This window comes from Scleropages formosus, chromosome 5 (genome assembly GCF_900964775.1).
Source record: "Scleropages formosus chromosome 5, fSclFor1.1, whole genome shotgun sequence".
Classification (NCBI taxonomy): Eukaryota; Metazoa; Chordata; class Actinopteri; order Osteoglossiformes; family Osteoglossidae; genus Scleropages; species Scleropages formosus.
In genome coordinates, this window is record NC_041810.1 from 6,590,022 (window position 1) to 6,614,374 (window position 24,353).

Genomic DNA, 24,353 nt, shown 5'->3' on the forward strand with positions numbered 1-24,353 from the left:
GCTACATGACATCAGCAGTGAATAAACGCTTGGCCTACAGGCTCCACCCCTCCACATCAGCCCCTCTCAAAACAAGGCTGTGCTCATTGGAGGGATTTTAATTTATGTATAAATAATCTGCCCAGTGTCTCTATTGTGATGCTAATAAGTGTAATTACACAAGAGGCTGCAGTACGAAGGTGGCCAGTTCCAGTGCTTGAGGGCAAGAGTCCAAAGTTTTGTTTTCTTGCTTTTCAGATGGTGACTGGTAAGATTTCCGTTTCATTAACGGAACAGCAATTTGAGGGCACTACTCTGCTTTACCACTGCCACTCTTAACGCAACGCTATGCTTAGAGGCAGGACAGTTTGCTGTGAACATGTGATGTCTTTGAACTTCTGTCCATCCCTCTCCAGGAATAAGGGCCACAGTGGTCACCTCGGCAGCAACTCTTCCCTAAGCACGAGTGGACGGCCTGAGCACCAGGAATCTTGGGAGCTGCTGAAAACAGGTGTGTTGCCCTGCGTTAAAGCCAGGTGAGTGTGAACCACCTTAGTGTCACTGCCATGAGGAAACAGTGTACCACTTTACATATATGTCCTTGATGGTTCATTTCACTGATCTCAGGTCATGTTAACTTCTCTAAATCTTCTTTAATCAATATGGGGTCCAGTGACCAAATGCACCTCAGGTCAGCTGTAAAGACTTTCAAACCAGTCACTGCTGTATGAGGAAGTAGAGGTGGTGCTGAGAGTTGCTGAAAGTTCAACCCTGTGTGTCCAGGGGTTTGAACTTTTGCTGTGCAGTGCAGCGCTGGGTACGCTATCATTGCAAACTGCCACCCCAGGCTGTAGTACTGGGCCATAGCCTCCAAAACAAGACTGAGCTGAAATTGTAAAACCTTTAAATGGAATTTTGAGATCTATGTACTTTGTTTTTCAGAAGGTTTATATGACCAGTCTTTATACAGGATTAAGGGAATAATAGAACATTCTCTGTTCTGGCTCCAATGTGGTGGAAATGACCTCCCTCACTCAGAACTGTTGCATCCTCAGTGTTGAAGGGTCTCAAAACACATCTTTCACTCTCACTTCTCTCCTGATATCCATTGCATTATCTGTCACAATTACCCATCTAATCACTTTGTATGAGCTGGTTTAAATGGTTGCATCAGGATCATGTATTTGCATTTATCTCTTCGTCTGATGAAATGCACTTCTGTTGAGTTGTACTTTGTTTTGGATAAAAGCATCTACTATATGAATAAACAATTTTTTTGTGGTAAGCGTACAGTCAGCAAGCCAGTTATGAAGCTCTGTGGCCACTTGCATGTGGAAAGTGGACTATATTGAACCCTTTCCTGCCACTCCAGTCCCATCTGCTGAGCCCCTCTGCTGCCATCTTCTGGTTGAGATGCCACACTAACTGGAAATACCTCAATTTAGCTGTCTTTTTGCACCCTCTTTACCTTTATTCAATTAGCTGACACTTCTCTCCAAAGCAACTTACAGTGTTAATCGACCTACCCATTTATACAGTTGGGTAATTTCACTAGAGCAATTTAAGGTAAATTCATTTCTCAAGGGTACTGCAGCTAGAGGTGGAAGTAGAATTCAAATGGGTGGCCTTGGGTACAAAGGCAGCAGCTCTAACAGTACAATACAGTCATTGACCCATCTATGCTTTACAGCAGTGAATCCACACCAACATGGGGAGAACATGCAGACTAAATATTTTACCTAAATTTATTGTCCACCTGTCCATGTTTACAGGGATAAGGACAATTCTGCCTGTCCACCTATTACAATTTAAGCAAATTACCCATCCTGGACAACTGTTAATGTTGCACCCCAAGCATAGTATAGAGTGCTTAATCCTGTCACTGTGAAGGCAAACAGACTTGATAGGTTTGAAAGTGCCCTTATAAGTGCTGCCTTGCACATGAAAGGTAATAGACAAGATCCACACTGGGAAGTAAAGAGCCCAACATCTTGTGCCCCAGTAGGTCTGTGATGTGGCTTCCTGCAGCCACTGAGATCTAATAAATGGCTTAAACATAGTGGTCTGTTGTAGACAGGAAAATCATTGGTCTTTATCTGTAATCGTGGGATGTACTGGGATGCTTGTCTAAGGGATTAATCTTTCGTGATGTATTTGGAGAACTGCAACAGTTGACTCCAAGAGTTGGAACTTGTAAAAATGTTTTGTGTGTTTATGTTGTTCTTGTGATCGCATGTAATAGAACCAGTGGACTGCAGAGCTAGGGAACTGTGATGTGAGGGACTTTCTGCCTTAATGCATCCTGGGAGTCTGTCAGAGTCCTCACATCATACCATTGCCTGCATGTGTACATTTTGAAACAGCTTTGCCCTGCATGTCCCAACTGTGTGCTTTTCACACTGACTGATGTGACCAGCTTGAGCTGGTGAGCGTTGAAGAAGTGCGGCGGCGGAGTTAGTCTACTTGCTCTTTCTCCACAGCGATGGACTGAAGGTGGAAGACGAAGTGGCCCATTTTACTGCTGACCCCATCAATGAGACGCTACCTCCTAAGGTGATGTCAGCACCGGCAGATGGTCTGAAGTCATACGTCTCAGTGAGTACTTGATAAGCGGCAAGTTGTAGGGTGATGGTTGGTGTTTCGGAATGTACTGCTGCAGTTGTGCTCACATACGGCTTGTGATGCAGGTGATGCTGGAGGAGCTGGAACCACAGGCTGCACCCATGAGTGATAACCTGATAGACTTCACAGATCCCATTCTGGTAGAAAACGTAGGTCCTCTCCACTTTCCACTCCAGCAGTGGCCTTTGCTTTGTTTTCACTACTACTCACCTGCTAGAATGTAGGGCAGAGTCATCACTTGGTGAAAGCACACTGACTATGGACTTTTTTTTTTGGTACGCTTGTACCTCAGCTCTTCCAAACACAAGTGGGGTTGCAAGTGTTTGTAACGCAGATGTTACACGGGCAATTGGTAGCGTAGTGGTTAGAACTGCTGCCTTGGGACACAAGGGTTGCTGGTTTGATTCCCACCTCCGGCTGTAGTACCTCTGAGCAAGGTACCCATCTTAAATTGCACCAGTAACATTACCCAGCTGTATGAATGGGTAAATAATTGCAGGTAGACCAACACTGTCAGTTGCTTTGCAGAAATAGCGCCAGCTAACTGAATACATGTAAATGTTTAAGTCCAACCACAGTCAATGTTGTGGTTGGACTTAAACATTGACATCTTAAAAAATGTGTGGCTGATCTTTGTACCATGAGGTATCTAAAAGTGTATCTATAACCATTCAAACTTCAGTAAAGTAGGAGGGGTTTGATTCGGCACTTGTTTTGGCACAGGTGAAACCAGTGATGGCTCCACGATGGATCATCCCAGCAGCTGCAGTGAGTTCTCGCTATCCCACATGGATGGCTTGCACATCAGCTCCGACTGTTTATTGCCTCCTCCTCGAAATCAGATTTTGAGACTAATGTAGCGCTCAAGCACATTGCCTTGTAATCTTGTTTGCAGGTTTGAAAACCAGGTAATGTACCTCTTAAGCAAGATACATGAATTATAACTTTGTGCAGTGAATTTGCATAAGTGATTAAAATTGGAAATTGCTTCAGATGAAAGTAGTAAATAATGCTAAAGGACCATGAAATACACTGCTCAAGAAAATTAAAGGAACACTTTGAAAACACATCAGATCTCAATGGGGAAAAAAATCATGCTGGATATCTATACTGATATGGACTGGGTAATGTGTTAGGAACGAAAGGATGCCACATCGTTTGATGGAAATGAAAATTAGAGAGGGCTGAATTCAAGGACACCCCGGAAATCAAAGTGAAAAAATGATGCGGCAGGCTAGTCCATTTTGCTGAAATTTCATTGCAGCAACTCAAAATGGTACTCAGTAGTTTGACAATGGGTCCAAGGATTTCATCCCGATACCTAATGGCAGTCAGGGTGCCATTGTCTAGCCTGTAGAGGTCTGTGTGTCCCTCCATGGATATGCCTCCCCAGACCATCACTGACCCCACCACCAAACCGGTTATGCTGAACGATGTTACAGGCAGCATAACGTTCTCCACGGCTTCTCCAGACCTTTTCACGTCTGTCACATGTGCTCAGGGTGAACCTGCTCTCATCTGTGAAAAGCACAGGGCGCCAGTGGCAGACCTGCCAATTCTGGTGTTCCATAGCAAATGCCAATCGAGCTCCACGGTGCCGGGCAGCGAGCACAGGGCCCACTAGAGGACGTCGGGCCCTCAGGCCACCCTCATGAAGTCTGTTTCTGATTGTTTGGTCAGAGACATTCACACCAGTGGCCTGCTGGAGGTCATTTTGTAGGTCTCTGGCAGTGCTCATTCTGTTCCTCCTTGCACAAAGGAGCAGATACCGGTCCTGCCGATGGGTTAAGGACCTTCTACAGCCCTGTCCGGCTCTCCTAGAGTAACTGCCTGTCTCCTGGAATCTCCTCCATGCTCTTGAGACTGTGTTGGGGGAGACAGAAAACCTTCTGGCAATGGCACGTATTGATGTGCCGTCCTGGAGGAGTTGGACTGCCTGTGCAACCTCTGTAGGGTCCAGGTATGGCCTCATGCTACCAGTAGTGACACTGACCCTAGCCAAATGCAAAACTAGTGAAAAACAGTCAGAAAAGATGAGGAGGGAAAAAATGTCAGTGGCCTCCACCTGTAAAACCATTCCTGTTTTGGGGGTCATCTCATTGTTGCCCCTCTAGTGCACCTGTTGTTGATTTCATTAACACCAAAGCAGCTGAAACTGATTAACAACCCCCTCTGCTACTTAACTGACCAGATCAATATCCCAGGAGTTTAATTGACTTGATGCTATACTCTGATTAAAAAGTGTTCCTTTAATTTTTTTGAGCAGTGTAATTTGTACTAAATGGTACTAATGATTCTGTCATCCTTATTGCTTCCTAGCCTGTCCCTGCTTCGTTCACCCAGATGGGCGTCTTTGCCAACGGCCTTCCGGAAGGTGATTCTGTGGCAGATGCTGCAGCAGCCCTTGTCTCTGTCCCTGCTGAAGTGGGTGCCATCGCGACTCCCCCACAGCTCTCCCATACTCGCACCGTCATCGGAGCCAGGTAAACCATGCTGTCTGCATTACCCAGTTTGAAAAAGGTAACATTTAGTTTCTACTTGAGTTATGATAACGTATAAAACGTGTTGCATGCTTTTGAGTCTTAAAGCATGATCAGTTATATTTTTATCAGTAGTACTGACATGTTTAAACACCAGGGGCTGAACTTCTCTAGTTTGTGGAGGACTTGTGAAAGAAGATTTGGACCTAATGATCCATCGCGAGATAAAAGAAAAGATATTTTGTAGTATCCATAACCCGGTTTGCAATAGTGTTTATGAATGCAATCTTAAATTACCAACTTAAATGGGCAGCTAGTAAAGTAGTGGTTAGAGCTACTGCCTTTGGATCCAAAGGTAACAGAATTGATTCCCACCTCTGGCTGTAATACCCTTGAGCAAGGTACTTACCCTAATTTGCTCCAGTAAAATTGTCACACTTTGGAGAAAAGCATCTGCTAAATGAATAAATGTAGATGGGAAAACACTGAGGAAAAAATGAATTTGGAAATATTACGGTCATTTAAAAAAGAAGGTTCAATACTCAGTGTTTATTACAACAGCAAAACTAAGCAGTTTTAAGTATCTTTTAAAACTCCCAATTTCTTAATACACAGTTGCTCTGAAATCAGCTGTTACTTGTGTTTTTCTGTATTAAACAAAGTGGGTGAAGACAATGCATATGAATTTTTACTGACCAGGAATATTGACTTGGTTTGTATTTGGGCGAAATGGCCATGATTAATGATTATAGCTGGCGAAATTATCAAACAAGGGCTAATGGAGACTGAACTCCAAAAATCATGAAATCAAATTCAGCCCTTGGAAACACAAAGAAATGTATCCTGTATTAATTGACAAGATTTGTTCTCCAAATACACCAAAGGGCTCATATCTCAGGGAATGACTGTGTAGGCATATGAAATATGGATGATAATTAATAAAATATAAAAAATGCACAAGATCCATGCCACTGAAAGGGGAAATGCATGCAGTCATGTTGGTGCACAGGAACTGAGATGAAGGACAAATGCTGTTGGCTCTGAGCGAAAGAGCAAGTGGTTCACTCTTTGTATCATGATTGATTATGGGTTGTTATGTTTTTGTAGGAGGGTAGCTCTTCAAAACATAAAGTGCACATTTCACTTGATCATAAAGGACAGTTGTCACAAGTTGGGTAAACCAGGGTATGAGTTGAGTACTTTTCCTCTTGACTTAATTTGCTATGAAGATGTTAGGCGTCTTGCATGCCAGATCCTCAGCGTTCTGGTTTTCGTAGCATTTGTAGAATAATGTGCACTTGCCAGTGAGAGGACACTTTCTGACCACTGGCCTTTCTTGTGTCCAGCAGTAGTGGAACCCAGCTGAGCAAGGAAGAGCTGTCGAAAGTCCGGCGTCTCCTCACCACCGAACTCTGAGGGCCTCGCATTGCTGCTGCTGTCCTCCGTCTTAGCACTGGCATCTTGGAATGAACTTGGCCGAAGGAAAGCCCCCCTTCTAAGTACATTCCTCATGAAAGACTTTGGATTTTTTTAACTAAATTTTTAAAGCAGCTATGGTATAATCAGTTTTTATGACTTGGTAATGCACTGCTTTTAGAGGTATAGAACATAGAAACCACTGAAATAAGCACAACAGGAGACCCGTGAAATGTCATCCTGGACATGTGTGGGACACGGCTGCCTTCCATGTGCGTTCCGCTTCCCGCCGAGGTCCTCGGAGCACAGCACCTCCGAGCCGCTTTCAAGAGCCGCCCGCTGGGCCTGAGCTAAAGCAAACTCTAGTGCTTCCCCATCAGCCGAGCCTGACCAAAGCTGCAGCTCAAGGGCCCGGATTAGCAGTCGTATCCTTCTCAGGCGCCAGGGTCTGTAGAAAATTTTTCCGAGTTGTGCAGAAGTTGCACTGAGGAGCGGATGCGGTCGTGGCATTAAAGGCTCTACAGGAGAGCAACTTGTTGCGAACACTGTCAACGTGCTGTTGATGCAAAGATGTGCTGAGCCGTCGCCGTCGCCGTTTTCTGCTTTGTCTGTGAACAGACGGTACTTCGGTTTTGTGCAACAATTAGTTTTAATCTGCCTTATATTTTGAATTCTTAGTTTACTAAATGCTACTTACTACTTGTATCATATAGCATGTCTTGGTCCCCTTCCCCCAAAGACTACCATCTGTGATGCGTCATGTGGTCACTGAAGTCACTGTGGTCATGTGTAACACTGAAGATGTAAACAAATGCCAGTGGCCAAGACGGCACCAAGTGTTTCCTGTATGTAACGGTGCCGCGCACACCTTGTAGTACAGCAAAGCTCCGGCTGCGTATTGCAGTGCAGTCAGGGCCAAGCGGCTGCCGCCTTCACTCACTCTGGCTCTGTGAAGCTGTACTATTCCACAGAGCTCGTCATCCCAGAGTAAGGCCCCCCCCCCCTCCCCTCAGGGCTCCAGGAACTCCATACTGTGAAAGGGTGAGAAGCCAAGTGTTTGGTGCTCATCTTTTAGCCATTAGGGACACTGTGTTGTACATCTGGCCCTTCGTACCCTTCATGGACGGAATACTGTTGAAAGTCTGCTTTTCTGTCTTTCGGAAATATTCTCCTGTAAGGGTGGGTATTTGAAACCCTTGTATTTTTAAATTACATGAACATTGTAACCTGAGTATCCTCAGAGGAAATGCATTAGAAGTTGTAGGCCTGTTATTTGGACCACTGCAAACAGATCTGCTGACTTTTTTTTTTTTTAAAACTTTTGTTCACCATGTAAGTGCAATTTGCTGTAGTTCTTCCTTTTATTTATTGTTTTTATTCTCATCACTTTTCTGTACATTTTTGTGTAATGCAGGTGTGAAGACATTTAGGGGGCACAGAACTTTTTTGTAATATTTTCTATGTACTGTGTATTCATGAGGTCTGACATGTAAAAGTTTTCCTACACTACATACTTGCGATGTAGGATTCCTCTAAGTAAAACACACGTAGAGCTGCAATCTGTGTGTCAGGCTCAAGCGTGATGATTCTTTGCACATTTCTCCAGAAGGACTCGTGAGATGGGAGTGCAACATGTAAGGATCAGTGTTATGTAGCCCTACACTCCCTTTGCTTCTCATTGATGATTAGGTTGCTGTGCCCTGGTGAATTCCCTGTGTTGGACAGAATTAGGAGAAGAGACTACAAAGGAAAAAAAATTTATTTGGCAACAGTTCTTATAAACAGGCAATGGATTTAAAATTCAGAAACCTCATCTGCGCTTTAAAGGGTATGAAATTGCTAGAGAAGAGTCACCAAAGTAACGACTTGCTAAGTTAAGCATCCCTCACTTAATGATCTTAAGTATAAAATGAACACAAAAACATTGAGGACACACTGAATTGTCAGAATGAAATGGATTAATGACAGCTCAAAGCTCACCTCTTCCCTTGGAAGATTAAGCTTTTTCCTTTTGGTCATATAAAAAAAATGCAGTGTATCAGCTGTGTAAAATTCTGAAGATGACAAAAGTAATTTCTCCACTGAATGTTTAATTCAACGCAAGTATAATGGCTATTACTGTGGGAGCAAAGGGTAAATGGGTTGGAAAAGTAAAAAAAAAAAAAAGTTAATACTGCCAGATTTCCACTTCTTTGTACAAGTTGTAACCTGATTTGATTGTGAATTAACATTTCTAGAAAAAACTAGAACAAGAGCTGTTCAAAATGACACCGGAACTGTACTTTCATCAATGTAGCTGTAGTCGACTGAGAAGGTCAAGCACTGCGGTACAATGAGGACGTTTGAGCAACAGTTGCGGTTGTTGAAAAACCACTTGCTGTGCTGCTGCTGCGCTTATAGGAGGATTTCGCTACATGAACAGTCGAAAAGCACAGCAAATAAAGTGACAAAGGCAGAGGTCCAGATAAAAATTAAGTTTAATTTGCATAGGATAAGGCCACATGTATTCACATGGCTGAAATCATGCTCAATTTGAGGAGGAAGGTGGTAACCCGCCACGCAAACGGTTGCAGGGCTGCTTGCGAAGACGAACGGCAGCTTGTTTTTCCTACTTCCAAGAGCAGCAGCGCCGAGCCCTCGTATAATTTGAGTTGTGTAACAGAGCTACAGCTGCGGCAACTAATAGTTTTGCTTTGTCGCATCTTGCGTTAAAAGTTCACCGCAACAGCACCAGCAGTAGTAACTGAAGCAGAGGCCCACAGCGACGAGCAGGTGGCGTTTGAGTGGGCGAGTGAAGCCGAACCCAGCGCTGCTGCGCCTGAGCCTGTCCTCCAGGAGCTGAAGTGAAGCACAGGAACGAACTAGGGCTTGTTGGTACACAAGCTACTGCAGGAAGTGTACTTTTCAAAGCAATACTTTGGCAGTGATAGTTCTATACTTTTACTCGTGTATATTTGCATAGACAGTATACTTTTGCCTCCTCCCTCAATGTTCTCACCTTTGAACGAGTAGCAGCAGCTCTCTTGTCTTTCTTCTATGGATTTCATGCTCAGCTGTCAGCTACCATTTCCCCTTTAAGCAGTTAGTCAAAATTATGACTTACCCCTAACTCTTACATAAAGAGCACTCATTTCAACACTGCGCTATGCTTCCTGCTTAGGAAATCTTAACCTCTGACTATCTAAACTTAAGGCTTTGGAGGAGCTGCCCTAGAGCTCAGGGGAGGGTAAAACAGGGTAAAACGCCATGGCCTCCAATTCAGTAGTTTTATACACTGAAAATGAGTAACACCTACCATTAATTTGGCCTTTAGCTGATGTTTTTACCCACAGTAACTGACACTGCTATAAAAGTTTAGTTGTATTTCTACCGCTAGGACACGGTTTGCTCTCAGTATCCCGACAGGTGACACTGCCAACTGTCCCCTGGCCAGAGTATCATATCATGGGTCATCACAGCAGTTGCCATGTCTCCCGAAGGCCGTCTGTGCGCGCACACTTTCTGCGCACTTAAGCTGATGCTACCAACACATTCAAGTTGAATAAAATTACTCACTGAAAGGGAAGGCATGAAAACTGCACCCTGACAAGCAGGATGAACAAAATGGTCCACATCTGAGAGAGCAAGATGATGGGAGGAGGGACAAGGTCTGGTTTCACTGTTAAAATGAAAGTTAAAAGGTGCAAAATGCACCTACTTTGATCTCTATTAAGGGGGGGTGGGGATTTTGCCCACAAACTGACCCTGTTTCATACTCAGGGTACTGCAAAAGCTAAATTATAAAGTGAAATAGGTAAGATTAGTGTTGATTCAGATTTTTACCATCTAAAATGTTTAATGCCTTTCGATAAAGCTCTCAACAATGGATTACATGACCAATAAAAAGATTCCCTTAATGAATAAATTCTTAAAAATATTACTTAAAATATACAGGTTAGGAGCCCTGATTGTGAGCTTTCAGTGGTGATTGTTTGGTATTGCATGGTCCCGTAGTAAGATCACAGTAAACAACATCTCTCCTTGAAACTCTTCTTGTTCTTGCCACTCTTCTTTCCATTTTTGTCCTTGTTTTCAGAAATCTTTTTTGCTCGCACCTCCCGCATGAGGTCAAAGAACACCTAGGAGAGAGCAAAGAGTCACTAATTTGCCTTCAAATGTTTTTCCTCATTTCTGTGTGGCCTTCTGCCATTCCCACCTTCTAGTACACCGATGGCGCTACTGCCCTGACCTCTGAAAGCCACGGCAGTACCATCGTACAACCTGTGCATCTGAGAGCCATGGCTATCGGAGGCCTCATGAAGTGGAAGAGTGGTATGAACATCACCTGGAATTTGTCAGTGTCAGAACCTATTTCTCACCTGTCCTGAAAAGAATACAGCCAGTCTGCAGGGCCTACCTACAGAAAAACGGGAATCCTGCAAGTCCCAGCCAGGGAAAACGTACGCGTTACCTTATCCACGTTGGCACGCGTCTTGGCGGACGTCTCCACGTACTGCACGCCCCAGCTCTCCGCCTTGCTGTGAGCTTCGTCTGCCGTCACCTGCCGCCGGTCCTCCAGGTCGGACTTATTGCCCACCAGCAGGAGAGGGATTTTGTCCTCTTCGGCCTTCACTCGCAAGATCTGCTCTCTGTTAAGTCAACGTGCGCAAGGACCAGTAAAGCTACAGAACATCGGCAATGTTCAGCTGCTGTTAAACAGCTCTGAAAGTCAGCAATAGATATGTTCCTACACAGGTGGGGAGACAGTAATGTCTCTTCTTGAGCAGAAAGTTAAATTATCAGGGCAGCTACCATCATGAGGAAGGACTGGAAGCTTAGGCTGCCATACCCTGAAAGTCTGAATAGTTCCAGTAAAACAGCTTTTTCATATCTACTCATTTAGCTGATGCTTTTCTCCAGAGCAACTTAGTGTTAAGGTTAAAATTATTTACCCATTTATACAGCTGGGTAATTTTACTGGAGCAATTTAGGATAAGTACCTTGCTCAAGGGTACTACAGCCAGAGGTAGGGATCAAACCTGCAACCTTTGAATCCAAAGGCCGTAGCTCCAACCAGTGCACTACCAGCTGTCCCCAATACAGCTTTTACGAAGCTAGAAGTTGTAACATTTACCACAAATGAAGCAAGTTCTGTACCTTACATGACATTTAAGCTGCTGTTTAGCCTTTACTGATGCTGCAGGAAATTGCACAAGGCTACAGCTGCAAATCCACCATTTGTTGTGGAAACCACTGTAATAACACTGAAAAACTGGGGCAGCTGGTAGTGTAGCAGTTAGATCTGCTGCCTTTGCACCAAAAGGTTGCAGGTTCAAATCTCACCTCTGGCTAATAGTACCCTTGAGCAAGGTACTTAACATTGCACTAGTAAAACTAATGGATAAATAAGTTGTCTCAGTGGAATAAACGTAAATTAGAATATTTAATACGACACAGTAGTGCTGCTGTCTTACAGCACCTGGGTGGTGCAAGAGAGATACTCGTTCAGTCTGGGTGGAGATTAAATGTTCTCTGCGTGCTCTGGTTTCTTCCCAAAGGCCAAAGACATGCTGTTCAAGGGAACTGGTGACTGACCCATTGTAAGTAGTGTATCTAGCAGTGTATGTCACCACAGTGAATAAGGTACACGGGCTGATAGCACTCTACAGAGTTCATTAGAAGTTGCTTAGGAGAAGAGTGTCTGCTAAATGAAGTAACGCAAGTAGTGTGAAAATGCAAAGTAAGGCACCAATGGATAGTAGTGGCAGCTTAATACCACTGACACCTCCAGGACACATACAACCACATGGTGACTTAAGCTATGGATTCCAGTGTGAGCCAAATGCAGTACAGTGGTACTGTTTGCTGACATTTTTGTGCAAGATACAAACTGAAAATGTGCCAGCATCTTGTGCTGTTTTCTACAGATTGTCTTAATTTAAAAACGGGTCAGATCCACTCAAGTGATCCAATAACCTATCCAAGGTCAAGCAATACCAAGGTAAAGGGGTTCCAAATTTAACGTGTGGAGTTGCATACAGAACACATTTACAAATCAAAGTTTTTCCTCAAGTCTTCCTTGGGCTTCTTCAAGAAACTCAGAACTTTTCCCAGAACAAAGACCCATCTTGGTCTAATGCAACTGGTGGCATGGAAGTAAATGGCAAGAACAGGAATAGTCTAATGTGAAAGGCTGCTTGAAAATGACAACTATAATGATGTGGGGTAGTGAGAGAATGCAGACTTATTTACTGAAGGGATTCATAGGACAGTAACGTGTCCTGGTGTTTCATGTGCGAGTGGGGCTCTGGACACCGTGCAGAACGGACCTAAACTCAGCCGTGGCAGCAAAAGACTCCTGTTCAGTGATGGAGAATACCAGCAGGAAGCCCTCTCCACTGCGGAAGTAGTTATCGCGGATGGCAGCGTAGTCCTCCTGGCCGGCCGTGTCCAGGATGTCGATTTGCGCTTCCTCCCCATCCAGGACCACCTTCTTCCTGTAGCTGTCTGCTTTGGTGGGCTCATAATCCTCCACAAACTGAAGGAGATACCACATTTACACTATTGTTTTAGTTGGCACTTTTCCCACCACAAACAAGCTACTCATAAGTTACCCATTTATACATAACCAGGACAGCTGGTAGTATAGTGGTTACAGCTACTGCCTTTGGATCCAAAGGTCACAGGTTTGATCCCCAGCTCCAGAGGTAGTACCCTTGAGCAAGGTACTTACCCTAAACTGCTCCAGTAAAAATTACCCAGCTGTATAAACAGGTAAATTGTAACTTTAACACTGGAAGTTGCTTTGGAGAAAAGCTGTCAACTAAAGGTCATAAATGTAAACATACAGAAGGGTAATTTTTTTATTACAGGATAGGTACTTTGATCAAGGCTACTGCAGCAGGAGGTGGGACTCAATGTTGCAACCTGCGTGCAGAAACAGCAGTTCTAACAAACTACATTGCCACCTCCTGCCACATGCAGCATTGTACACTGATGCACAATAAAAGTCTGGCCACAGGGCAGCGAGGTGCAAACCTTTACTGCAGCCATTTCGTAAACTTAGTGCACTGAGGGGCTCCACAGTGACACCACAGGAACAAGGAAAAATTCAGAACCCTCTAAGTTGTTACTTTGTTTTGTGAGGTATGATTTGTCTGAAACCCTAGCATCTACTGCACAGATGAGGTACTGATGGGCTTGTGGGGTCTTCAATTTCCCCCACTACAGCAGAGTTGGTTCTCACTTATCAAAATATCCTCCAAGGTGGAGAAGTTTCCCTACATGCAGTGGTGCTCAGGGGGACGTTGAGATGGTGGTGGTTCTTCTCACCTCGTCGTACATAAACTGCAGCGTGAGCGCCGACTTGCCCACTCCACCACTGCCCACCATGATGACCTTGTGCAAAGCCAGGGAGCTTTGGCCCTTATTCTTGTTTGCTGCCATCTTCGGACTCTTTCCTCGACTGCTGAGCAACACCCCCTGTGGACAAGCATACACACTTCCAGCATCAATCGTGACATGCTGTGTGCACACTAGCATGCCTCCCACAACACAAACTGATGCCTCCTGTCCTCAGCTACAGTGTGACCACTCTAGTTCTGCGTGTGCTCATAATTAATGGTCTAAAATATGTGGGTGTCAGAAAACGTGCCTCACATTCTCCCCTTCATTTACACACATTCCCTTCAGCTGATGCTTTTATACAAAAATGTTCAAAATCAGATTTCAGCCCTCCTACTTCTCAGTTGCTATTTCATTAAACAAGGGAGCCAGAACTCTACTGATAATTCAGCTGAGCAAACTGCACTGTACTGGTGTTTCTCATCTACATGGTCATAGGAACTAAGCTACAACAATGAATACTTTGCTTATAAACACAGGGAACAGGCTGTAGTAAACGACAAACGTGCCTCCATTCCTGCAGCATTGTTTGGGTGCCGTAACCAGTAATAAAAATACCCAGAATCTTTCACCCAACCTTTCATTATCTGCATATTTACTTATCCAGGCAGATAATTAGCAGCAACTTCACGCTATCCAGAAATTGTCCAATTTATGTGGCATTCTCAATCCGTCAGCGCCCCAGATCCCTGATGGACCATTTCAGCCTGCACACAAACAGCTGACAAATATGTTCCTGAATTCCACATCCCAAGTGAAAATGCTGAAAATAAGTTTGTGGAAATTAAGGTGCTGTGCACAAAGGCATACTGCCAAGGGCAACTAAAGGTACATATCTGCTTTTTGAAAGCGGATACAACAAAAACTGCTTGTTCAGCGAGAGCTCGGCCCATTAACTTTAAATTATATTTTTAATAGTTGTGTACATTCAGAACTTGCTGGTTTTGAGAAGAGATAATTATTCTTCCGCATAAGAAGTAAGGGAAATTGTGAGATTGTTATCTGGGCTCCAGGCTTAAGGATGAATTTTCAGGAATGAGTGATGTCCACACACCACGATCGGGCTGTAGTGACCTAACAAAACAGTGTTTGAGCTCCAGGCCATTATACTGACTGAGTGCATACTGAGCAGATTCAAGCTCAACTAAACTGCTTCCATCAGGTGAAGATCTTGAGCAGTTACACACGTCACTAGGAATAATGAAGTTCTGCAGAACAGACAGAAGACATCAGTACCTTAAGTTACTCTCAAGAAGTTTGCTCCAACATTGATTTAAGCAGCACATTGCAAAGAACAAAGCCAGGTGAAGCGAGAGAACAGCCCAACAGATATAAGTTCACTCATTTTCAGTGTAGGTCATGTCTTACACCCTAACAGCATACAACTGTTGGGCTGTCAAAACAGTGTACTGGAAGAGAGCAAGTTATAAAATATAAATTGAATTTGTTGAGTTTATAGCTCTCTTCTCAACCAACTGACACAGCACTTTGAGCACATTCTACAGACAAGTAACAACAAACAGAAAGCAGAGAAAATAAACAGGGAGTGGAAGTTTGCTAATGTACTGATCTGAAAAAACCCCACCTGGCAACTGGGGAAACAAAAACAAAAAACTCCCAGTCCAAGACATGGGGAGGAAAACAAAGCTCCTAGGGGTCCAAGTACCAGCAGCTGCCCAGCCCTCCATCATGTCAGAGCTTAGATGTCTGGCTCCTGATGCCACTTAAAACAGTTTAACAGGTAAAAGTTGTAAGAGTCATAAAATACTCAGGACAGCTGTTACTGATATGGGTATCAGTGTGTGTGTGTGTGTGTGTGTGTGTACGCATGCATCCATCACAGCACTGTCCTTGTGACAAACAGGACACACACTCACAGCAATTCAACAGCATTACAAATGGTACATAAAGCACACTCAAAATCTGCACACTAGGCAGTGTGAGTCAGCCAAAACCTAACTAGACCAGCCCATGATTTTTAACTACCATAAAAATCAACTCCCATTAGTTTCAACACATAAGTGACACCATGTTTAGAATATTCAAACCACTGCTGAAACTTTATTACTGCATCAGTGACAAAACCAGCCACTTCACTATGAACTGCTCAATGTGAAACACCTTGATACCTCTTCCTCCACATTCTTCATTCCTCTTTGAGACAATTTTAAACTATATACTGTAAGCACACTCCAAATTTAGTCGATCACAAAAAAAAAAAAAAAAAAAAAAAAAAAAAAAGAACTATCCTCTAAAAGTCAACTTCCAGATTTCTGAAGTCTAAACAAATAAGAGGAAATGCAGTAATAACAAAGGCGTTTCCTATTCTAAACTACTGTACCATGTCGAGTAAGAGCACGCATCAAACAAAAGGACAATGTGTTGTACTGTAAACAGTTCCTCTTACTGGCCAGCAACTCCATGTATAGGTGATGAATGATTATGTAGTTACAGTAGAAGGTGAGACATCAAAACAACTCTCAACCCAGCTCTAGCCATTCAGTTCTCCCAAATGCATTAGAGGCATAGCAGTCCGCTAGGCCTGAAAATCATAGCCCCCAAGCCAGTGCCCTCAAACACCCCTGTACTACATAGTTTACTGTTAAAATAACATGGCTCTAACCCCTGTCCCATACTCAACACCTGGGCAGATCCCCGCTGCAGGCCAAAGGCTATTCACGTGGCAATTATAACTTGTTTACTTCTGTAAGTGTATGATAAGGCCTTTATACAAGCGTTGTTCACTACAAACAACATTTCTGATTAACTCTCAGAAATGTACAGAGTACAGATGGATGTTTAGTTGTGAACTGGCATAGTAGTCATTTCCATTTGAAAATGAATTCATGCAATCTTGTAGTCTGTGACTACATTTACATTATTCATTTAGCGGACGCTTTTCTCCAAAGCGACATACATCTCATAGAAACTACAATGTGTTCATTATATTAGCAGGAAAAGAAACAGAAATAGACGCATGATTCTAAAGTACAGTAAATTTCTTTCCACCATATGAACCAATGTTTATCACATGAGTAGCTGCATAAAAAACTCAATTTCCATGATTCCTGATCACTTTCCTAGTAATTTTTTTGGAGATACATACAAGACAAGACTAACAACAATGTGCCATTATAAATGACCTGCGCACATACAGTCAATAATGTGGAAGGGAATTTCTCATCTTCTCCACAAGCATAGTAGTAAACAAAATTCTGCATGGCTTTTCGTTGGTCAAACACTCGTATACTGAACAAGTTTTCCTTGTGAACACATAAGGCCATGTTGTCAGCAAGCTGAAGCATGATGTGCATTTGGTGGTCCAAACTGGCTTTTTCTCAAGCCATCTGTCATTGTAACAGAGTGGAGAGCATCCAAAGCAAATGGTAGAAAACATGCCCCATACAACACTGAAAGTTAATTTTTAAATTATGTCTCAGTCTCTAACCAAATGGCAGAAGATATAATTCTGTGCATTTTTGCAAGGGAAAGTGTAAGGTCAGATTTCATCAGCCGACACACACAAAGTCTGTGACTCAGGACACCCGTCTGGTTTAGGGAAGAGACAACACCACACTGCATCCCTCAGAGCTCCTGTTTAGCAGTGGAAAAAAAGTGAAAAATTACACTGTTGACCAGCAAAGCTGGAACTTGGGGAGCCCCCACACAGCCCCATTCCACCCCCAAAAGGAAGAGAACCCCATTCCAGCACTTCCTCTGATTGTGTCCACTTCTAACTCTGCCAGTACGAAGACAGTCAGAGAAGAAACTACTCTGGACACAGGAAAGAGTTCAGGAGGAGAACCTGCTGGTGTCAGCAATTTCACAAGGTATGTACCAGAGCACAGTTATATTTACTTACACAATACGTGAATTACATTACTTCATTTAGTGACTTCCAAACACTATGTAGTGTTATCAGCCCACACCTTATTCACCACGGTGAATTACACTGCTAGATACACTACTTACAATGGGTCACTCATCCATATGTCAGTGAAACACACTCACACACTGTGGGTGAACCTGAACAGCATGTCTTTGGATTGTGGGAGGAAACCCACACAGACACAGGGAGAACATGCAAACTCCCCACACACTGAGCAGGGATCAACATCACGTCCTCTCGCACCATCCAGCTGCCCCGTACCTCACACCATGGCTACAACACTCCCCTCTCACAAAGGCAACCTGTTAATCTTTCAGTTTGCCATTTATATAAAAATCTGAATTATCTGAGCATTAATTTAATGCTTCAGAGATTAAATTTAAACTATTCAGGTGTAGGGGGGCACGGTAGCGCAGTGGGTTGGACCAGATCCTGCTCTCTGGTGGGTCTGGGGTTCGAGTCCAGCTTGGGGTGCCTTGCGACGGACTGGCGTCCCGTCCTGGGTGTGTCCCCTCCCCCTCTAGCCTTACGCCTTTAGTTGCCGGGTTAGGCTACAGCTCCCCACGACCCCGTATGGGACAAGCGGGTCAGAAAGTGTGTGTGTGTATATATATATATATATATATATATATATATATATATATACACACACACACATATACACACACACATACACACACACACATATTCAGGTGTATTTGCTTTGTGCAACATTGCTTATATGTGCAGAATAAAATTGAATGAATGATGCCAAAGGGCCTTCATCCAAGAGGCATAACCTGTGTCCTGCAGGCAGGCATTTCTCTTGTGCCCTAATGCAGAGCACTAGAAATGGTCATTCCCATTAAAATTCCAGAAGGACAAGATCTTTTCAGATGACCAGTTCCACCACCATCCATCTCTCCCTCTTTCCCCTCACCCTAGAAAGAAAGGGGAAAAAAAGCTCTGGACAGAAACTAGTTCCAACAGTAGGAATTTGATTCTTAAGCTTCCAAGAGGGAATTACACAGCAAGTCATATTTTGACTTAAGAACTGTGACCCTCCACTGGACAAGCATTTATAAAAAATAAAAAAAATAAAAAAAGATTTATGCAAATAAGTCAAACCCACAAAGCTTTTCAAATGAGCAATGGCCCATACCAAGACATTTATTTGATTTCCATCTGATTTTCCACACACAAGCACACAAATGTCTCATTATGCTGCATACCACTAAAATGCCTGACTCTGCAAGTCAAATGCTGGGTCACTGTGTAGAATTCAGTGAGGATTGTTGTGGATGGCTGGAAAGCAGGGATCCAGCCAGTGCTGAAGATCACGTAGGGACTGCTTCGCACTTCTATAAAACAGGGGTCAATGTCAACAAAGAAAATCCCACTTGATACACACCAAGTATTAGCAAGCATAGCAGATGATGGTAAAATGTGACAAGTACTGATAGGAAGATAAACGTGATCCTAAAATCAGCCAGAAAACCTGTGTTCAATTCCAGTGGTACAGATGTTCAAGGGATCTGTATTTACCTAACAGCACACAAACAAATAGCATCCCTGATTATCCTCTGCTGATGTTTAAAATTAATAGGGCTGAGTCTATGATTTAAAAAAAAAAAATACACACACAAAGTGGAGACTTGTGATCAGTCTCATTTCTGTTTCAAGACCACCCCCACCAATAAGATACAACTTGGCTAATTTTCAGGAAAACTCAATACACCAGGTCAAAAATAAGGTCACAGAAGAGCACTGACAGGACCAGTGTGACTACATACTGCTCCTCCAGATTAATATCATCTTAAAACCGCTCAGGATGGAACTATCAGGCTGGATTCCATTCAGGTGCAACAGTGGGCATAAGACAAGCGAGACAAAGCCGAGCACAGGACAAGAGAACTCAGAACCGATCGCCACCTCTCAGCTTCCCGAAAGGCAGATATAGGAGTCCCTAAGGAATAGATTATGCTTGCACCCAGGGTTCATGAGAAAATTCCCTGACGATTATGAACAGGTCACAATCAAATAATATTTCAAAGCGCCTTGATTATGTTCATTATGACAGGGGTTCCACTGACACAGGTATGGTACTGGCATCCCTAACCCACATTCCCTGATTCTACTGGTCCTTTTGCACCACAACTCATATGAGAAGACATGGCCATGGCGAGCACAAATCCAAAAACGGAACGCCACCCTAACAGCACTCTTCTTTGTCCCATTTACCCTGATGGTGCACTTTACAGACCTGGCGAGAAGCCAGAGATCACAAACGTATCTTATGGTGCATCAAAAATTATGGAGAGCATCTTCAATGTAAGCTATGTTTCACCATAAGGGTCTTTAAATATAAACACCGGAAGGAATTCGTGACTGTTTCATCTTAGAGCATTACAGTAAAAAGAAGCAGACCTAAGAACGGGAGCCAGAGTAATATCCTGCCCAGTGTTCTTCCAAACAGCACACACTCTGAACAAAGGAAGAGCGATATCTTAGGTCAGGGCTGGTCAACACAGTTCTGGAGAGCTGAGTCCCAGTTCTCCTGTTATCCTTAAACCTCTAACAGCCCACAAAGTGTGAACTGAGTTGATAAGAGTCAGCTAGTTGTATCACACAGTTCAGTGTCCGGCTGGAGGAGACCTGCTGAAAGGGCCTTCTTCCTGAAGACATGTCCCTCATATCTTTATGAGGTCAGTTTATGGAGAGAGGCTTTTGATGTCAAACACAGAAGCAACTGATGTTTAGTTCCCTTAAGTTCTTGCTTTAACATTACCTGCTCAGAAGGGCAAACCATCTGATAAGGGAACCACATGCCTGAGACAGGCTTTGGTTCTTCATTAACTTTCACAAGTGCAGGAGTAACATACTGTCAATCTCCTGTTGCTTTACGAGACCAGGAAAGACAAGTGAAAGATGACATTGTTTTTCAGGGGAAGTCAGTAGCACAGTGGTTAGAACTATCATATTCCAGCTGGAAGATCTGGGTTCGAATCCCCACACCTGCTGTATTACTCCCAACCAAGGTATTCAACCTGAAATGATACAGTAAGAATTACCCAGATGTACAAATAGGTAAATTTCTGGAAATAAATATACAAACCCCACACACTATGTCATTTTAGCAAAGGTTTCAGCTAAATAAATTATTCCACAACTATAAATGTTGCAACAGACTCACACACACACACACACACACACACACACACACACACACATTTTCAGAACCGCTTGTCCCTTATGGGGTCACGGGGAACCGGAGCCTACCCGGCAACACAGGGCGTAAGGCCAGAGGGGGAAGGGGACACACCCAGGACGGGACGCCAGTCCGTCGCAAGGCACCCCAAGCGGGACTCGAACCCCAGACCCACCGGAGAGCAGGACTGCGGTCCAACCCACTGCGCCACCGCAACAGACTCAATACAGAAATACACAACCAACAATAACCCTGTTCTTTATTCCAAGGCATTTGTTATTGAGGAAACTGGACAAACTAAATGAGGTTAAAAAGAGTGTATCTGAGGTGCATGCTGAGAGCAGAACAAATTTCCCTTGATCTGTAGCAGCGAGTTACAGACTTAAGATCTTTGCACTTTCCAGATTTCATTTCATTTAAGGAGGGGGGGGGGGGAGGAAAAAACAGGCTTGAGCCAACATATGCAGGTCTCCATTTTCCACTTTTCTGTGAACACCAAACTCAGAAAATGGAAAGTCTTATACCCATATTTATTTGCTCTTTTCAAATTCCACAGTCTTGAGGTTACAAACTGTAGTACCCTTGAGAAAGGTACTTCACGCATCCGAACGCATAGTACTCTTTGGTGCACATAGTTTCCAAATAATTATGATAATACAACATCTAAGCGTGCAAGCTGATTGAAACATCTTGTTTGTTCATTCTGCTGTTCACCCACAAATATTGTGACAACAAAATTCTCCCTGTGGGCACCAGTTTCTTCACAGTGGTTTTTGTGAAGAGACTGCATACTGAAATACGGTTACCCTACTACACTACAGTTCCCTGTACGGATGCAGCCTTATGGGACACAACAGAATGGGCTTGACTATGCAAGCAACAAACCGCTCGATCAGTTGCTATTTGCTCCCTCATATCCCTTTGTCATCATCGCCATCTGCAGAGCCAGCCGGTTAACAGGGCCTTCACAGAAAGCAGAAGTCTATGCACTGTATCTACAGTATGTGCAATATACTAGAAGCAGGAACATGTGCTTCTTGCATAGGTATTTTTCACGGGTGCACACACAAAAAAAAAAAAAAAAAAAAAGGCAAGCAGAGCCACAACGAGGGACTGACACACTGATGTTTCGCAGTCACACGCTCTGCCTAAATATCAGAGATGCAAGAGTGTTAAATAAAGCAGACAGAACCTGAATTATGGGTACCAAAACAGTAAGAGGAGAAGAAAACTTTTATTAAAAATAGCTCACATTATCAAAGCGCAAAAACTTCAAAATGCATATCAGATGCATGGTACTAGAACTCTGAGCATTACTCCTATATTTTGCTTTCCCTGCCTTTGTCTCAACAACAGTCTCAGGAAAAAAAAAAGACTTCACTTTGCAATGTTGTACCGGCCAGGTACTGCATTAACACAAGGCAAGTACCTTCAGTACAAGTACTGCATTACAGCCAGGATTCAAACCTGCAACCTTCAGACTGCAAGGTGACGGGCCTAAACACCATCCATGCCACGTGCTGGCTAACAAGTTATGCTTATAATTTATGGCACTGACACGGTGGGCTCCACCGAGAAGGAGCGAGCAGGCAGAGGATGCTGTGCTCCACTGTGCGTGTGACACGGACGGAAAAGGCTGTGTGACGATGTGTCACTGTCGGCACTGGGTTCACGAAGAACAGCAACCAAACCCGCATCTTCTCCCGTGGACGGAGCGGTCGGGCACGACGTGCGCGCGGCGCTCCCCGCGCGGTGCGCGCCCGCACAGCCTCACGCGACCGCGTATTCAATTCAGTCCTCGAGACACGACGAAAAGCCTCGTCTGAGGCGGGTTGCCTCCGCCGGCTTCTCTTCGAGAAGATATTTATCTATATTATTTATACGGAACGACTTCCTAAATACAAAATTAAATCGCCCCTGGCCCAGGCTGCTTCATCAAGTTCATGCTTGTTGTGTTGTCTGACACGGCAGAGAGAGTCGGAACCAACGGTGCCGTTGTTAGCCACACGACTCGGGTCCCCTGTCACTTTGACAAAAAAATGTCCACAAGGAAATGCAGCAAATGGGTAGCTTTACAGTAAAGGCACTTTAATCTCAAAAATAAAAACCTGGGCTGTAATGTCAAAAAAATAAATTGCAAACACAACTCGTGGGGTGTGACAGCCAGGAAATGAACACGCACGAGTACGTCACCGAAATATTTGGCCTGCTGGTCAACTCAACCAGATACCGGAGGAACCTTTTTTAAATGCTGCTCTCATCTGACTGATGTTCAGCTGTAAAATTTTAACAAAAACAAAGACACAAAACTGTGCGTGACATTAAGAATGAAACCCCGACTTGGGCCACATCCCTGATAAATCCCGCCTACCCGAGGCAAGGAGTCGCTTGTGATTGGACACGTATAAACAGCTTTAAGGCAACTCACACAGCATTGGCCCGCGTGAACGTCAATCAACAAACGCACTCGCCCCTATCGTGACATAGGTTTGTATATGAATAAAGACTCGTACCAGATATATTTTCCTATTTTGCTTCACTACCGACAAAATGTGCCGAATAAACTTAACATCTTACCTAATTTAAACGTCGACGCGTCTTCGTTGATGTTATCTTGGGTTAATCATTAAGTTACCGAGCGAGTTACCAGCCGTACGCCGGCGAGCCGTTTCTACAAAGCTCCACCTCCTACCCTACGCACAAACATATGAAGCAGTTTTGCAGGATGTGATGTCATGAAAGAGTTAAGCAGGAAGTGATGTCATTGAGGAGTTTGAAGACTGTGATGTCACTAACGAGTTCAGGAAGACGTGACTGACTGTGAATGAATGAATGAATGAATGAATGAAACAAAAGTTGATTAATCCCATAGCTAAATTCACTTAGGTTGCAGCAACATACAGTGTAATGACATTTACTCTATGTACTTACTGAAGGGGTCATCTAGTGGTGTTTCAAGTGTTACAGGCAAATCTTTGTTATTTGTCACCCATCAATATTTTCACCACCGTTCCCCCACAATGTCACACTTTGTTGGAAGCCTATTTGTCTGCAGAATAAGGAAGCTTTGCTCTTACATGGTCCTTGTAGGCATTGCCTTCAGTTTGTCTGTTGCACCAGCAGATCCTCTCCAAGGCGCTCTAGAGAGCTTTTTATAGAAATTCTACAGGTGAATAGGTCCTCAGTGGGAATGGCTGGCTAGCAAATTATGTTGGAAAATACCACAATGGAACTGAGTATGTCAGGTTTAGGCTTACTGAGTATATTTCTTTTACTGCAGTTGGGGCACTGGATTCTGGAACGCAACCCAATGCCCGAGTGTTAGCTCTTTGCAGGGAAGCATTGTTCATAGGGATCATGCTGAAGACTCAGCTGTAAAGCAGAATTCCTTGCATAG

General features: G+C 43.7%; 2 protein-coding genes across 4 annotated transcripts in view; one reads left to right on the plus strand and one right to left on the minus strand.

Moving 5' to 3' along the window:
- Positions 1–10,281, plus strand: part of LOC108930822 (band 4.1-like protein 5) — a 39,206-nt gene extending 28,925 nt beyond the window's left edge. For all 3 annotated transcript variants that reach the window (XM_018746241.2, XM_018746240.2, XM_018746243.2), the window contains 6 exons: positions 396–515; positions 2,460–2,574; positions 2,667–2,750; positions 3,325–3,369; positions 4,921–5,084; positions 6,431–10,281. In XM_018746241.2, the coding sequence (XP_018601757.1) occupies positions 396–515; positions 2,460–2,574; positions 2,667–2,750; positions 3,325–3,369; positions 4,921–5,084; positions 6,431–6,497 (595 nt within the window). In that variant the 3' untranslated portion in view covers positions 6,498–10,281. The remainder of the gene's footprint in view (positions 1–395; positions 516–2,459; positions 2,575–2,666; positions 2,751–3,324; positions 3,370–4,920; positions 5,085–6,430) is intronic.
- Positions 8,306–23,658, minus strand: LOC108930823 (ras-related protein Ral-B). Its single transcript, XM_018746244.2, has 5 exons — positions 23,534–23,658; positions 13,809–13,958; positions 12,806–13,014; positions 10,948–11,125; positions 8,306–10,615 (listed from the first exon to the last, which is right to left on the minus strand). The coding sequence occupies exons 2-5, from the start codon at positions 13,920–13,922 to the stop codon at positions 10,496–10,498; spliced, it is 621 nt and encodes a 206-aa protein (XP_018601760.1). The 5' UTR covers positions 13,923–13,958; positions 23,534–23,658; the 3' UTR covers positions 8,306–10,495.
- Positions 23,659–24,353: the final 695 nt, after the last annotated feature.